This window comes from Oncorhynchus kisutch, unplaced genomic scaffold (assembly GCF_002021735.2).
Source record: "Oncorhynchus kisutch isolate 150728-3 unplaced genomic scaffold, Okis_V2 Okis05a-Okis16b_hom, whole genome shotgun sequence".
Lineage (NCBI taxonomy): Eukaryota > Metazoa > Chordata > Actinopteri > Salmoniformes > Salmonidae > Oncorhynchus > Oncorhynchus kisutch.
In genome coordinates, this window is record NW_022261982.1 from 6,230,683 (window position 1) to 6,245,765 (window position 15,083).

At 51.5% G+C, this 15,083-nt stretch overlaps 1 protein-coding gene across 1 annotated transcript in view; it reads right to left on the reverse strand.

The window, feature by feature from the left end:
• Positions 1-475: 475 nt before the first annotated feature.
• Positions 476-15,083, reverse strand: part of LOC116352781 (transforming growth factor-beta receptor-associated protein 1 homolog) — a 20,909-nt gene continuing 6,301 nt past the window's right edge. The window contains 8 exon segments of the mRNA XM_031813458.1: positions 476-4,550; positions 4,862-5,310; positions 7,156-7,315; positions 7,824-7,982; positions 8,292-8,435; positions 8,683-8,740; positions 9,224-9,409; positions 9,584-9,822. Coding sequence (XP_031669318.1) covers positions 4,359-4,550; positions 4,862-5,310; positions 7,156-7,315; positions 7,824-7,982; positions 8,292-8,435; positions 8,683-8,740; positions 9,224-9,409; positions 9,584-9,822 — 1,587 coding nt within the window. The 3' untranslated portion in view covers positions 476-4,358.

Consider the following 15,083-nt stretch of genomic DNA (forward strand, 5'->3'; position numbering starts at 1 on the left):
GGGTGTGATCAGGACAGGTGTGATCAGGACGGGAATAGAGTGCATCCCAAATGGCTAGAGGTCCTGGTCAAATGTAGTGTATTATATAGGGAATAGGGTGCATCCCAAACGGCCAGATGTCCTGGTCAAATGTAGTGTATTATATAGGGAATATAGGGTGCATCCCAAATGTAGTGTATTATATAGGGAATAGGGTGCATCCCAAACAGCCAGAGGTCCTGGTCAAATGTAGTGTATTATATAGGGAATAGGGTGCATCCCAAACAGCCAGAGGTCCTGGTCAAATGTAGTGTATTATATAGGGAATAGGGTGCCACCTGAGAAACAGACAGACACAACACCCTTCACCAACAGAGAAACAAACTGGATATCATAGAGAAGAAGAACAGAGAAGTGTGTGTGTGTGTGGGTGTGTGTGTGTGTGTGTGTGTGTGTGTGTGTGTGTGTGTGTGTGTAAAAGAGGAGTTTCACTTAGTCTGTGCTCATCAAATGGTCTATTGCAAAATCCATCAAAAAGTTTGACATTTCACACATTTTAAAAAGTCAAAATAGTTTTTTTGACCGATAAATCAGTTTGCTATAAACCTTGCAAGCAGGGTGAGAACAAAACAACTAAAGCCTTTAAACAAACAGACAGACTGCATTGCAATGCGTTTTCCCTTTTACTGTTCACAAAACGCTCATCTGGTTTTAACGCCTCGACACAAAAAACTAATTCGATTTTACCGGCTAATTTGCATAATTGAAGGATTCCCTGTAAATCCATGTGTTAATACAAAGGCTAATTTCTTGCTTTGTTCGACCCACAATCATGTTGTTCACTGATCGACGTGAACTGGGACAGGACCATAGAGATGGAGAGAGATCAGTACTTGGAAATAACACTATTTGCATGGGCTTTGCCACGGAGCGCTTCCACCATTTTAAAGTAGTCAACTGGACAGCGATTCCTATGAGTTGGGAGCTATCGGTCAATGATCAGAGCATTGTCTTCTTCAAATTGGTTTGCTTAGTTTTGTAAATGGCTTTAAGCTATATCAAAGCCTTGTAGTGGCCACAACAAATGAATGACAAGATTTGGTTCAAGACCCCGGGCAATGCAGGTGGAGGTAAATCACTAATATTAACGATACACGATACACTCAAACATAAAAAAAAGAAGAAAATGTACTACTTTAAAATGGTGATAGCCTCAATGGTGCTGCTCATGCCGTCACTGATGTTATAATGGGACAGATACAAAGATGAGAACTCTATAAATAGGACATAGCTTAGCCTGAGTGCCAGTCTGTTTGTGTCACCATGACAACTCCTTGTCACTCATAGTCATGCCAAAAATAATTGGCTTGACTAATAGCAATGAAGTTGGCATGAGCACGAACAGATCTGGGATCAGGTTAAACGTTTGCTTTGGTCAGTGAAACATTAGCCAATTCTTCTGTTCAGTGTTTTAGTATTTCACATCCCATTGAGCTGGGTCATGTTCATCAGGGAACACCGAAGCAAAATGTTTCGGAGTGGAAAAGGAAAACAAGTTTCTTTTTCGAGATGGCTCAGCTAGTCCCTGTCATGTTTACTTCAGTTTGGTGCCTAATGAATACAGCCCTGGTCTGAGCTGAAACCAGCTAGCATCAGGTTAGCTGGATGTTTCAACCCCACCTGGTCTGAGCTGAAACCAGCTAGCATCAGGTTAGCTGGATGTTTCAACCCCACCTGGTCTGAGCTGAAACCAGCTAGCATCAGGTTAGCTGGATGTTTCAACCCCACCTGGTCTGAGCTGAAACCAGCTAGCATCAGGTTAGCTGGATGTTTCAACCCCACCTGGTCTGAGCTGAAACCAGCTAGCATCAGGTTAGCTGGATGTTTCAACCCCACCTGGTCTGAGCTGAAACCAGCTAGCATCAGGTTAGCTGGATGTTTCAACCCCACCTGGTCTGAGCTGAAACCAGCTAGCATCAGGTTAGCTGGATGTTTCAACCCCACCTGGTCTGAGCTGAAACCAGCTAGCATCAGGTTAGCTGGATGTTTCAACCCCACCTGGTCTGAGCTGAAACCAGCTAGCATCAGGTTAGCTGGATGTTTCAACCCCACCTGGTCTGAGCTGAAACCAGCTAGCATCAGGTTAGCTGGATGTTTCAACCCCACCTGGTCTGAGCTGAAACCAGCTAGCATCAGGTTAGCTGGATGTTTCAACCCCACCTTGGTCAGAGCTGAAACCAGCTAGCATCAGGTTAGCTGGATGTTTCAACCCCACCTGGTCTGAGCTGAAACCAGCTAGCATCAGGTTAGCTGGATGTTTCACCCCCACCTGGTTAGCAAAGTGAAAACCAAACCATTGTGTTTTTTGCTTGAAGGCAGAGAGACAGTTCTTGAGTAGTGTGGACACAAGGTTCAGGAAGGGGAGCAGGTTGGAGGGGTGAGAGAGAGTGTGTGCAACACAGCAGAACATTTAGCAACAATTAGGAACGCTCCTGGCTGTGAACACAGCCTCACTGGGGAATCATCGTCTTCAAGTTCAGTCTCAGATACCAGCAGCAGAGAGGAGCCACTGTAGTGAAGGAGGAGATGTCTAACTGGTCTGCTTGCACTGTGTTCTGCAGTAAGACCCTCCCCAGGGATAGACTCAAGCTCATCTCAGGTTTGGGCCTGGACAGACATAGCAGAGGGAGGGGTTCAGCTCTAGACCAGGACAGAACAGAGGGGTTCAGCACTAGACCAGGACAAACATAACAGAGGAGGGGTTCAGCACTAGACCAGGACATAACAGAGGGGTTCAGCACTAGACCAGGACAAACATAGCAGAGGAGGGGTTCAGCACTAGACCAGGACAAACATAGCAGAGGAGGGGTTCAGCACTAGACCAGGACAGACATAGCAGAGGAGGGGTTCAGCACTAGACCAGGACAGACATAGCAGAGGAGGGGTTCAGCACTAGACCAGGACAGACATAGCAGAGGAGGGGTTCAGCACTAGACCAGGACAGACATAGCAGAGGAGGGGTTCAGCTCTAGACCAGGACAGACATAGCAGAGGAGGGGTTCAGCACTAGACCAGGACAGACATAACAGAGGGGTTCAGCTCTAGACCAGGACATAACAGAGGGGTTCAGCACTAGACCAGGACAGACATAGCAGAGGAGGGGTTCAGCTCTAGACCAGGACAGACATAGCAGAGGAGGGGTTCAGCTCTAGACCAGGACAGACATAGCAGAGGAGGGGTTCAGCTCTAGACCAGGACATAACAGAGGGGTTCAGCTCTAGACCAGGACATAACAGAGGGGTTCAGCACTAGACCAGGACATAACAGAGGAGGGGTTCAGCTCTAGACCAGGACAGACATAACAGAGGAGGGGTTCAGCTCTAGACCAGGACATAACAGAGGAGGGGTTCAGCTCTAGACCAGGACAGACATAACAGAGGAGGGGTTCAGCTCTAGACCAGGACAGACATAACAGAGGAGGGGTTCAGCTCTAGACCAGGACATAACATAACAGAGGAGGGGTTCAGCTCTAGACCAGGACATAACAGAGGAGGGGTTCAGCACTAGACCAGGACAGACATAACAGAGGAGGGGTTCAGCACTAGACCAGGACAGACATAACAGAGGAGGGGTTCAGCACTAGACCAGGACAGACATAACAGAGGAGGGGTTCAGCTCTAGACCAGGACAGACATAACAGAGGAGGGGTTCAGCACTGGACCAGGACAGACATAACAGAGGAGGGGTTCAGCACTGGACCAGGACATAACAGAGGAGGGGTTCAGCTCTAGACCAGGACAGACATAACAGAGGAGGGGTTCAGCTCTAGACCAGGACATAACAGAGGGGTTCAGCACTAGACCAGGACATAACAGAGGGGTTCAGCACTAGACCAGGACAGACATAACAGAGGAGGGGTTCAGCTCTAGACCAGGACAGACTGTAGGTTTCACTTCAATGTTTAGAGTCATTAGGGATGGATGTGGAGTTAAGTTCTTGTTGTAGAACTTCATTCACAACTCAGTCGGTCATCAGTCTCCCTGTTGTTTATGAATGGTGGCACTGGAATAAGTACCTTCCTTCCTTCACACACACACACACACACACACACACACACACACACACACACACACACACACACACAGTAGAGAGGTGTGGTCAGCTCTGTGTTTCTGAGTATGCTCCAGGGCTGCTCCCACTATGCTGGACCACGGTAGCCATGGTAACCGCTGTGCTTTTATCCCCCATAGTCATCATCTGATGTGACCACCCCCCCCCCCCCCCCCAGACGCAACCAATCACAGCCCAGGCTGCTGCTAGGCTCCTCCCATCACACTGGCTCTGGGCGAGGCTTGGGTGGTGATGGTGGTCAAGGGGCTTCATGTGTGATTGTTGCTATTGGCTAGTTGTCTCCTGGTGGGCGAGTCTCGTACCACCCTCTGGGCGGCACAGTGTGTGTGTACGGGCACACCTCCTGGAAGACACACACAGTCTGGCTCGCTGAAGGTGTTGTGGCACAGAACACACCCCTTCTTCTGTGATACCAGGACTGGGCTCCTCCTCTGCTCCAACTGATGACACGACAACATGGCCACAGTTACATCTCACCTTCATCACGACTCAGCAGAACGTAGAAGCAATTACAAAGACTTAAAATCAGAAGAGCTTTGTCGTAAACACATAATGCAGAGTTGTGTGTGTGTGTGTGTTGTTGTGAATGGGTAGATATTACTGCACTGTTGGAGCTAGAAACACAAGCATTTCACTACACCCGCAATAACATCTGCTGAACACGTGTATGTGACCCAAAAAAATGTGATTTGATTTTGTTTGTGTGTGTGTGTGTGCGCGCAGTATGTGTGTCGCGTCGTTCCAATCTCACCCTGTCGTGCTGCAGCTGTAGGTTCTCTGACCTCGCCAGCCCCAGTGCAACCTGGGAGGTGCGGCAGGCGTGCATACTCCCCCGCAGGGCACGTCCGAGGAACGGGCGAAGCAGCTGCAGGGACCAGCCTTCAGGAAGCAGGTCCAGCACGCGCACAGCGTCGAACACCTCCCCGTGCCGGTTTAACAGGTCCACCGCTGCCATCTCCAGCTCCCCGGTGACCGTACTACTGGGAAGGTCCCGGTCCAGATAGACCCCCAGGAGGAGGTGAAAGAGGCTCTGCTGGTAGGCCGGGTCCCGGGAGGCGGAACCCCACACGCAGTAGGCCTCAGCAGCGGGGAAGTCTTTTAGCTGGTGCACCAGGATGTGTAACGCCTTATCGTGCTCCTCTAGTTTCCCGTGGAGCGTGGCTCTCTCCAGTAACAACTGGTCACATTCCTGGATCTTACCTGAGGGAGGGAGGGGGAGACAGAGCCATAGGTTGTAGTAGGTTATAACCACGTCATCGTGGCTAAAACCAGGGTTATAACCACGTCATCGTGGCTAAAACCAGGGTTATAACCACGTCATCGTGGCTAAAACCAGGGTTATAACCACGTCATCGTGGCTAAAACCAGGGTTATAACCACGTCATCGTGGCTAAAACCAGGGTTATAACCACGTCATCGTGGCTAAAACCAGGGTTATAACCACGTCATCGTGGCTAAAACCAGGGTTATAACCACGTCATCGTGGCCAAAACCAGGGTTATAACCACGTCATCGTGGCTAAAACCAGGGTTATAACCACGTCATCGTGGCTAAAACCAGGGTTATAACCACGTCATCGTGGCTAAAACCAGGGTTATAACCACGTCATCGTGGCTAAAACCAGGGTTATAACCACGTCATCGTGGCTAAAACCAGGGTTATAACCACGTCATCGTGGCTAAAACCAGGGTTATAACCACGTCATCGTGGCTAAAACCAGGGTTATAACCACGTCATCGTGGATAAAACCAGGGTTATAACCACGTCATCGTGGATAAAACCAGGGTTATAGCAGGTTATAGCCACGTCATCGTGGATAAAACCAGGGTTATAACCAGGGTTATAGCAGGTTATAACCAGGGTTATAGCAGGTTATAACCAGGGTTATAGCAGGTTATAACCAGGGTTATAACCAGGGTTATAGCAGGTTAAAACCAGGGTTATAGCAGGTTAAAACCAGGGTTATAGCAGGTTATAGCCACGTCATCGTGGATAAAACCAGGGTTATAGCAGGTTATAACCACGTCATCGTGGATAAAACCAGGGTTATAGCAGGTTATAGCCATGTCATCATGGATAAAACCAGGGTTATAGCAGGTTATAACCAGGGTTATAGCAGGTTATAACCAGGGTTATAGCAGGTTATAGCCACGTAATCGTGGATAAAACCAGGGTTATAGCAGGTTATAACCACGTCATCGTGGATAAAACCAGGGTTATAGCAGGTTATAGCCATGTCATCATGGATAAAACCAGGGTTATAGCAGGTTATAACCACGTCATCGTGGATAAAACCAGGGTTATAGTAGGTTATAACCAGGGTTATAGCAGGTTATAACCACGTCATCGTGGATAAAACCAGGGTTATAGTAGGTTATAACCAGGGTTATAGTAGGTTATAACCAGGGTTATAGTAGGTTATAACCATGTCATCGTGGATAAAACCAGGGTTATAGCAGGTTATAACCAGGGTTATAGTAGGTTATAACCAGGGTTATAGTAGGTTATAACCATGTCATCGTGGATAAAACCAGGGTTATAGCAGGTTATAACCAGGGTTATAGCAGGTTATAACCAGGGTTATAGCAGGTTATAACCAGGGTTATAGCAGGTTATAACCAGGGTTATAGCAGGTTATAACCAGGGTTATAGCAGGTTATAACCAGGGTTATAGCAGGTTATAACCAGGGTTATAGTAGGTTATAACCATGTCATCGTGGATAAAACCAGGGTTATAGCAGGTTATAACCAGGGTTATAGCAGGTTATAGACATTGTCCTTTTGGGAGGACCCCATTATTCTGCCAGGAAACTAAATGTAGTGTATTGGCATTATCTCATGTTTAAACAGTAACAATACCTCACCTGGACGAGATCAAACTCAAATATCGTTTTAAAAAAGTGGAAATCAACAACATTGGCCACCTACAAAATTACACCCCATTCCTGATGTAGTGCACTACTTTTGACCTGAGCCCTGTGCACTGGATACGGAATAGGGTGTAATAGGGTGTAATTTGGGACACAATGACAATGGACAGCTCACCCAGTAGTAGTTGGACGCGGTACAGGCTGGACTCCCTGAGGAGGAGCTGGAGTTTGTCCCGGGCTACAGACACCTGTTGGTCCACTGGGGGGGACTGAGACAGGAGAAACAGGACTCTGTCTGTGTACTGCACTGCTAGGTGTGTGTGGAGCTTCTCTTTCTACAGAGAGACAGAGTTACATACAGTAGACAGAGAGAGAGAGAGAGTTACATACAGTAGACAGAGAGAGAGACAGAGAGTTACATACAGTAGAGAGAGAGAGAGTTACATACAGTAGACAGAGAGAGAGTTACATACAGTAGACAGAGAGAGAGTTACATACAGTAGACAGAGTTACATACAGTAGACAGAGTTACATACAGTAGACAGAGGCAGAGAGAGAGACAGAGAGTTACATACAGTAGACAGAGACAGACAGCGAGAGAGAGACAGAGTTACATACAGTAGACAGAGACAGCGAGACAGAGAGAGACAGCGAGACAGAGAGAGACAGCGAGACAGAGAGAGAGCGAGAGACAGAGAAAGACAGAGAGAGACAGAGACAAACAGACAGAGACAAACAGACAGAGAGAGAGAGAGAGAGAGCAGTAAAGACCAAGCACCAGGGGAAGTTCAAGGAGGTAAATCGTGGAGTATGGAATATGTTCTGAAGTCCTGTCCTTCTGACCTGTATCCGTCGGCCCAGCACCAGGTGTTCCAGGTAGAGCAGCAGAGCCTGGCTGTGTTTCCCCAGGTACGTAATGACGTCGTCTGTGTTCACCTGGTCCTTCTGCTCCTTAACCTGGTCCTGACCCACCGGCCTTCTGGTGAAGATCTGCACCCCTATCTAGAGAGACCACAGATAAACACCCATAGAATTACAATGAGGAGAGTCTTCTTTACTCCTGCGGGTATATCCAAAATGGCCGGCAGTCGACATCATTACTTAGTTTCTGCTAGAACTTAGGGCCCTGGTCAAAAGTAGTACACAATATAGGGCCCTGGTCAAAAGTAGTATACAATACAGGGCCCTGGTCAAAAGTAGTATACAATACAGGGCCCTGGTCAAAAGTAGTATACAATACAGGGCCCTGGTCAAAAGTAGTATACAATATAGGGATTAAGGTGCCATTTGGAAACGCAGACAGAAACGTACCGTCTGGTCTCTCTGCAGGGCCCAGTCCGCATATTTCCACACCAGGTCCGGGTTGGAACAGAAACCCAGGAAGTCCACAATGTACTCATACAGGTCAGACCTGGTAGAGTCCTGAAGGTCCCCATTCACTACCTGCACCCACAACTACAGGAGGAGAGGAGAGAGGCATCTTACAAACCCCATAGTCATTTCATTACAATTCATATTCAATTAATAATCAAGATAATGGATTGGATTTAATAGGGCTTTTCAACCTAGGTGCTCAAAACGCAGTCGTTTAAGATGTGGCCATATCTGATTAAGATATATTTGATTTGCCATATAAAAAGAGCCATGGTGGTACGGTCACCGTGGTCATACTAAAGGTAGTGTACAGTAGTAGCATGTTTACCTGTAGAGCAGCTGAATCCTGTCCGTTATAATGGTAGAGGAGGCCTAGTGCAAAATACCTGATGTTCAGGAGAAAGGTAAACCAACATAAAAAAAACACACTCATTACACACTTTAAAAGGCAATAGCATAGCAGGCTACTTTGAACACAATATCTTAGTGCCCACTAGGCTAACTATAGTAGTGCCAACTAGACTAGGCTAGCTGTCGTACCGGCTGGGCTAGGCTAGGTACCGTACCCGCTAGGCTAACTATAGTAGTGCCAACTAGGACTAGGCTAGCTGTCGTACCGGCTGGGCTAGGCTAGCTATAGTAGTGCCCACTAGACTAGGCTAGCTGTCATACCGGCTGGGCTAGGCTAGCTGCCGTGCCCGCTAGGCAAGGCTAGCTGCCGTACCCGCTAGGCAAGGCTAGCTGCCGTACCCGCTAGGCAAGGCTAGCTGCCGTACCGGCTGGGCTAGGCTAGCTACCGTACCCGCTAGGCTAGCTGCCGTACCCACTAGGCTAGCTGCAGTACCCACTAGGCTAGCTGCAGTACCCACTTGTGGTGTTTCTCTAGCCAGGGGGCGCTGTCTGCCAGTAAACAGGCGTTGGGGGAGGCCAGCAGGTCCAGAAGACTCTCGTGGTCCTGCTCAGCGTACAGCTTCAACAGAGCCGTGTCCACGTCCTCCTGGCAACCGTTAGCCCCCTCCGTGCTTCGCACCTCACCCAGGTACGTGATGAGGAACCTAGAATAATAATAATAATAATAATAATAATAATAATAATAATAATAATAGCCATTTAGCAGCCACTTTATTCTGTATTTTACGTACAGATGGTCCTGGGAATCAAACCAACTATTATAGTGGTTGCAAACATCATACTCTGCCAACTGAGCTACAGAGGACCACGTCTCTTACCTCTTGCACCTCTGGACCTTGTCCTGGTCCCCCTGCGCCAGGTGGTTGAGGTCGGCGAACCCGTGGAGCGGCGGGTGGCAGCGGGCGAAGGAGGAGGAGGCCGGGAGGAGGAGAGGGTAGAGGGAGATCAACTCCCGGACGTCCAACTGACCTGTCCTGAAGTGTTCTTTCGCTTCGAGAAACTGAAGCTGTCCAAACTGTATGAATCCTGCTTGCTGGAGGATTCTTTTGTGCAATATCTGGGGAAGGGGGGGGGGGGATGATGCATCACTGTCACAATAACCCCCTGGGCTGTACTCACAAAAGAATAAACTATAGAAATCAACTTTTTTTTGTTATTAAAAATGCCCCCCTTTTTTCCAATTTCGTGGTTTCCAATTGGTAGTTACAGTCTTGTCCCTATGAGAGTTGCAGCGATGGGACTCGGGAGAGGAGAAGGTCGGGAGCCGTGCGTCCTCCGAAACACAACCCAACCAAGCCGCACTGCTTCTTGGCACAATGCCCACTTAACCCGGAAGCCAGCCGCACCAATGTGTCGGAGGAAACGCTGTACACCTGTACACCTGCCCTACTAGTGGCACAGCTAGCGCTGCCTTAGACCCCTGCTCCACTAGTGGCACAGCTAGCGCTGCCTTAGACCACTGCTCCACTAGTGGCACAGCTAGCGCTGCCTTAGACCACTGCTCCACTAGTGGCACAGCTAGCGCTGCCTTAGACCACTGCTCCACTAGTGGCACAGCTAGCGCTGCCTTAGACCACTGCTCCACTAGTGGCACAGCTAGCGCTGCCTTAGACCACTGCTCTACTAGTGGCACAGCGCTGCCTTAGACCACTGCTCTACTTGTGGCACAGCGCTGCCTTAGACCCCTGCTCCACTAGTGGCACAGCTAGCGCTGCCTTAGACCACTGCTCTACTAGTGGCACAGCTAGCGCTGCCTTAGACCCCTGCTCCACTAGTGGCACAGCTAGCGCTGCCTTAGACCACTGCTCCACTAGTGGCACAGCTAGCGCTGCCTTAGACCACTGCTCCACTAGTGGCACAGCTAGCGCTGCCTTAGACCACTGCTCCACTAGTGGCACAGCTAGCGCTGCCTTAGACCACTGCTCCACTAGTGGCACAGCTAGCGCTGCCTTAGACCACTGCTCCACTAGTGGCACAGCTAGCGCTGCCTTAGACCACTGCTCCACTAGTGGCACAGCTAGCGCTGCCTTAGACCACTGCTCCACTAGTGGCACAGCTAGCGCTGCCTTAGACCACTGCTCCACTAGTGGCACAGCTAGCGCTGCCTTAGACCACTGCTCTACTAGTGGCACAGCGCTGCCTTAGACCCCTGCTCCACTAGTGGCACAGCTAGCGCTGCCTTAGACCACTGCTCTACTAGTGGCACAGCTAGCGCTGCCTTAGACCACTGCTCTACTAGTGGCACAGCTAGCGCTGCCTTAGACCACTGCTCCACTAGTGGCACAGCGCTGCCTTAGACCACTGCTCCACTAGTGGCACAGCTAGCGCTGCCTTAGACCCCTGCTCCACTAGTGGCACAGCTAGCGCTGCCTTAGACCACTGCTCTACTAGTGGCACAGCGCTGCCTTAGACCCCTGCTCCACTAGTGGCACAGCTAGCGCTGCCTTAGACCACTGCTCTACTAGTGGCACAGCTAGCGCTGCCTTAGACCACTGCTCTACTAGTGGCACAGCTAGCGCTGCCTTAGACCCCTGCTCCACTAGTGGCACAGCTAGCGCTGCCTTAGACCACTGCTCTACTAGTGGCACAGCTAGCGCTGCCTTAGACCACTGCTCTACTAGTGGCACAGCTAGCGCTGCCTTAGACCACTGCTCTACTAGTGGCACAGCTAGCGCTGCCTTAGACCACTGCTCTACTAGTGGCACAGCTAGCGCTGCCTTAGACCACTGCTCTACTAGTGGCACAGCTAGCGCTGCCTTAGACCACTGCTCTACTAGTGGCACAGCTAGCGCTGCCTTAGACCACTGCTCCACTAGTGGCACAGCGATGCCTTAGACCACTGCTCCACTAGTGGCACAGCTAGCGCTGCCTTAGACCACTGCTATACTAGTGGCACAGCTAGCGCTGCCTTAGACCACTGCTCTACTAGTGGCACAGCGCTGCCTTAGACCCCTGCTCCACTAGTGGCACAGCTAGCGCTGCCTTAGACCACTGCTCCACTAGTGGCACAGCTAGCGCTGCCTTAGACCACTGCTATACTAGTGGCACAGCTAGCGCTGCCTTAGACCACTGCTCTACTAGTGGCACAGCTAGCGCTGCCTTAGACCACTGCTCTACTAGTGGCACAGCGCTGCCTTAGACCACTGCTCTACTTGTGGCACAGCGCTGCCTTAGACCCCTGCTCCACTAGTGGCACAGCTAGCGCTGCCTTAGACCACTGCTATACTAGTGGCACAGCTAGCGCTGCCTTAGACCCCTGCTCCACTAGTGGCACAGCTAGCGCTGCCTTAGACCACTGCTCTACTAGTGGCACAGCGCTGCCTTAGACCCCTGCTCCACTAGTGGCACAGCTAGCGCTGCCTTAGACCACTGCTCTACTAGTGGCACAGCGCTGCCTTAGACCCCTGCTCCACTAGTGGCACAGCTAGCGCTGCCTTAGACCACTGCTATACTAGTGGCACAGCTAGCGCTGCCTTAGACCACTGCTCTACTAGTGGCACAGCGCTGCCTTAGACCACTGCTCTACTTGTGGCACAGCGCTGCCTTAGACCCCTGCTCCACTAGTGGCACAGCTAGCGCTGCCTTAGACCACTGCTCTACTAGTGGCACAGCTAGCGCTGCCTTAGACCACTGCTCTACTAGTGGCACAGCTAGCGCTGCCTTAGACCACTGCTCTACTAGTGGCACAGCTAGCGCTGCCTTAGACCACTGCTCCACTAGTGGCACAGCTAGCGCTGCCTTAGACCACTGCTCCACTAGTGGCACAGCTAGCGCTGCCTTAGACCACTGCTCCGCTAGTGGCACAGCTAGCGCTGCCTTAGACCACTGCTCCACTAGTGGCACAGCTAGCGCTGCCTTAGACCACTGCTATACTAGTGGCACAGCTAGCGCTGCCTTAGACCACTGCTCTACTAGTGGCACAGCGCTGCCTTAGACCCCTGCTCCACTAGTGGCACAGCTAGCACTGCCTTAGACCACTGCTATACTAGTGGCACAGCTAGCGCTGCCTTAGACCACTGCTATACTAGTGGCACAGCTAGCGCTGCCTTAGACCACTGCTCTACTAGTGGCACAGCGCTGCCTTAGACCACTGCTCTACTTGTGGCACAGCGCTGCCTTAGACCCCTGCTCCACTAGTGGCACAGCTAGCGCTGCCTTAGACCACTGCTCTACTAGTGGCACAGCTAGCGCTGCCTTAGACCCCTGCTCCACTAGTGGCACAGCTAGCGCTGCCTTAGACCACTGCTCCACTAGTGGCACAGCTAGCGCTGCCTTAGACCCCTGCTCTACTAGTGGCACAGCTAGCGCTGCCTTAGACCACTGCTCCACTAGTGGCACAGCTAGCGCTGCCTTAGACCACTGCTATACTAGTGGCACAGCTAGCGCTGCCTTAGACCCCTGCTCCACTAGTGGCACAGCTAGCGCTGCCTTAGACCACTGCTCTACTAGTGGCACAGCGCTGCCTTAGACCCCTGCTCCACTAGTGGCACAGCGCTGCCTTAGACCACTGCTCTACTAGTGGCACAGCGCTGCCTTAGACCCCTGCTCCACTAGTGGCACAGCTAGCGCTGCCTTAGACCACTGCTATACTAGTGGCACAGCTAGCGCTACCTTAGACCACTGCTCTACTAGTGGCACAGCGCTGCCTTAGACCCCTGCTCCACTAGTGGCACAGCTAGCACTGCCTTAGACCACTGCTATACTAGTGGCACAGCTAGCGCTGCCTTAGACCACTGCTATACTAGTGGCACAGCTAGCGCTGCCTTAGACCACTGCTCTACTAGTGGCACAGCGCTGCCTTAGACCACTGCTCTACTTGTGGCACAGCGCTGCCTTAGACCCCTGCTCCACTAGTGGCACAGCTAGCGCTGCCTTAGACCACTGCTCTACTAGTGGCACAGCTAGCGCTGCCTTAGACCCCTGCTCCACTAGTGGCACAGCTAGCGCTGCCTTAGACCACTGCTCCACTAGTGGCACAGCTAGCGCTGCCTTAGACCCCTGCTCTACTAGTGGCACAGCTAGCGCTGCCTTAGACCACTGCTCCACTAGTGGCACAGCGATGCCTTAGACCACTGCTCCACTAGTGGCACAGCTAGCGCTGCCTTAGACCACTGCTATACTAGTGGCACAGCTAGCGCTGCCTTAGACCCCTGCTCCACTAGTGGCACAGCTAGCGCTGCCTTAGACCACTGCTCTACTAGTGGCACAGCGCTGCCTTAGACCCCTGCTCCACTAGTGGCACAGCGCTGCCTTAGACCACTGCTCTACTAGTGGCACAGCGCTGCCTTAGACCCCTGCTCCACTAGTGGCACAGCTAGCGCTGCCTTAGACCACTGCTATACTAGTGGCACAGCTAGCGCTACCTTAGACCACTGCTCTACTAGTGGCACAGCGCTGCCTTAGACCACTGCTCCACTAGTGGCACAGCTAGCGCTGCCTTAGACCACTGCTCTACTAGTGGCACAGCTAGCGCTGCCTTAGACCACTGCTCTACTAGTGGCACAGCTAGCGCTGCCTTAGACCACTGCTCCACTAGTGGCACAGCTAGCGCTGCCTTAGACCACTGCTCCACTAGTGGCACAGCTAGCGCTGCCTTAGACCACTGCTCCACTAGTGGCACAGCTAGCGCTGCCTTAGACCACTGCTCCACTAGTGGCACAGCTAGCGCTGCCTTAGACCACTGCTCCACTAGTGGCACAGCTAGCGCTGCCTTAGACCACTGCTCCACTAGTGGCACAGCTAGCGCTGCCTTAGACCACTGCTCTACTAGTGGCACAGCTAGCGCTGCCTTAGACCACTGCTCCACTAGTGGCACAGCTAGCGCTGCCTTAGACCCCTGCTCTACTAGTGGCACAGCGATGCCTTAGACCCCTACTCCACTAGTGGCACAGCGATGCCTTAGACCCCTGCTCTACTAGTGGCACAGCGATGCCTTAGACCCCTGCTCCTCTAGTGGCACAGCGCTGCCTTAGACCACTGCTCTACTAGTGGCACAGCGCTGCCTTAGACCCCTGCTCCACTAGTGGCACAGCGATGCCTTAGACCCCTGCTCCACTAGTGGCACATCGATGCCTTAGACCCCTGCTCCACTAGTGGCACAGCGATGCCTTAGACCCCTGCTCCACTAGTGGCACAGCGATGCCTTACACCCCTGCTCCACTAGTGGCACAGCGATGCCTTAGACCCCTGCTCCACTAGTGGCACAGCGATGCCTTAGACCCCTGCTCCACTAGTGGCACAGCGATGCCTTAGACCCCTGCTCCACTAGTGGCACAGCGATGCCTTAGACCCCTGCTCCACTAGTGGCACAGCGATGCC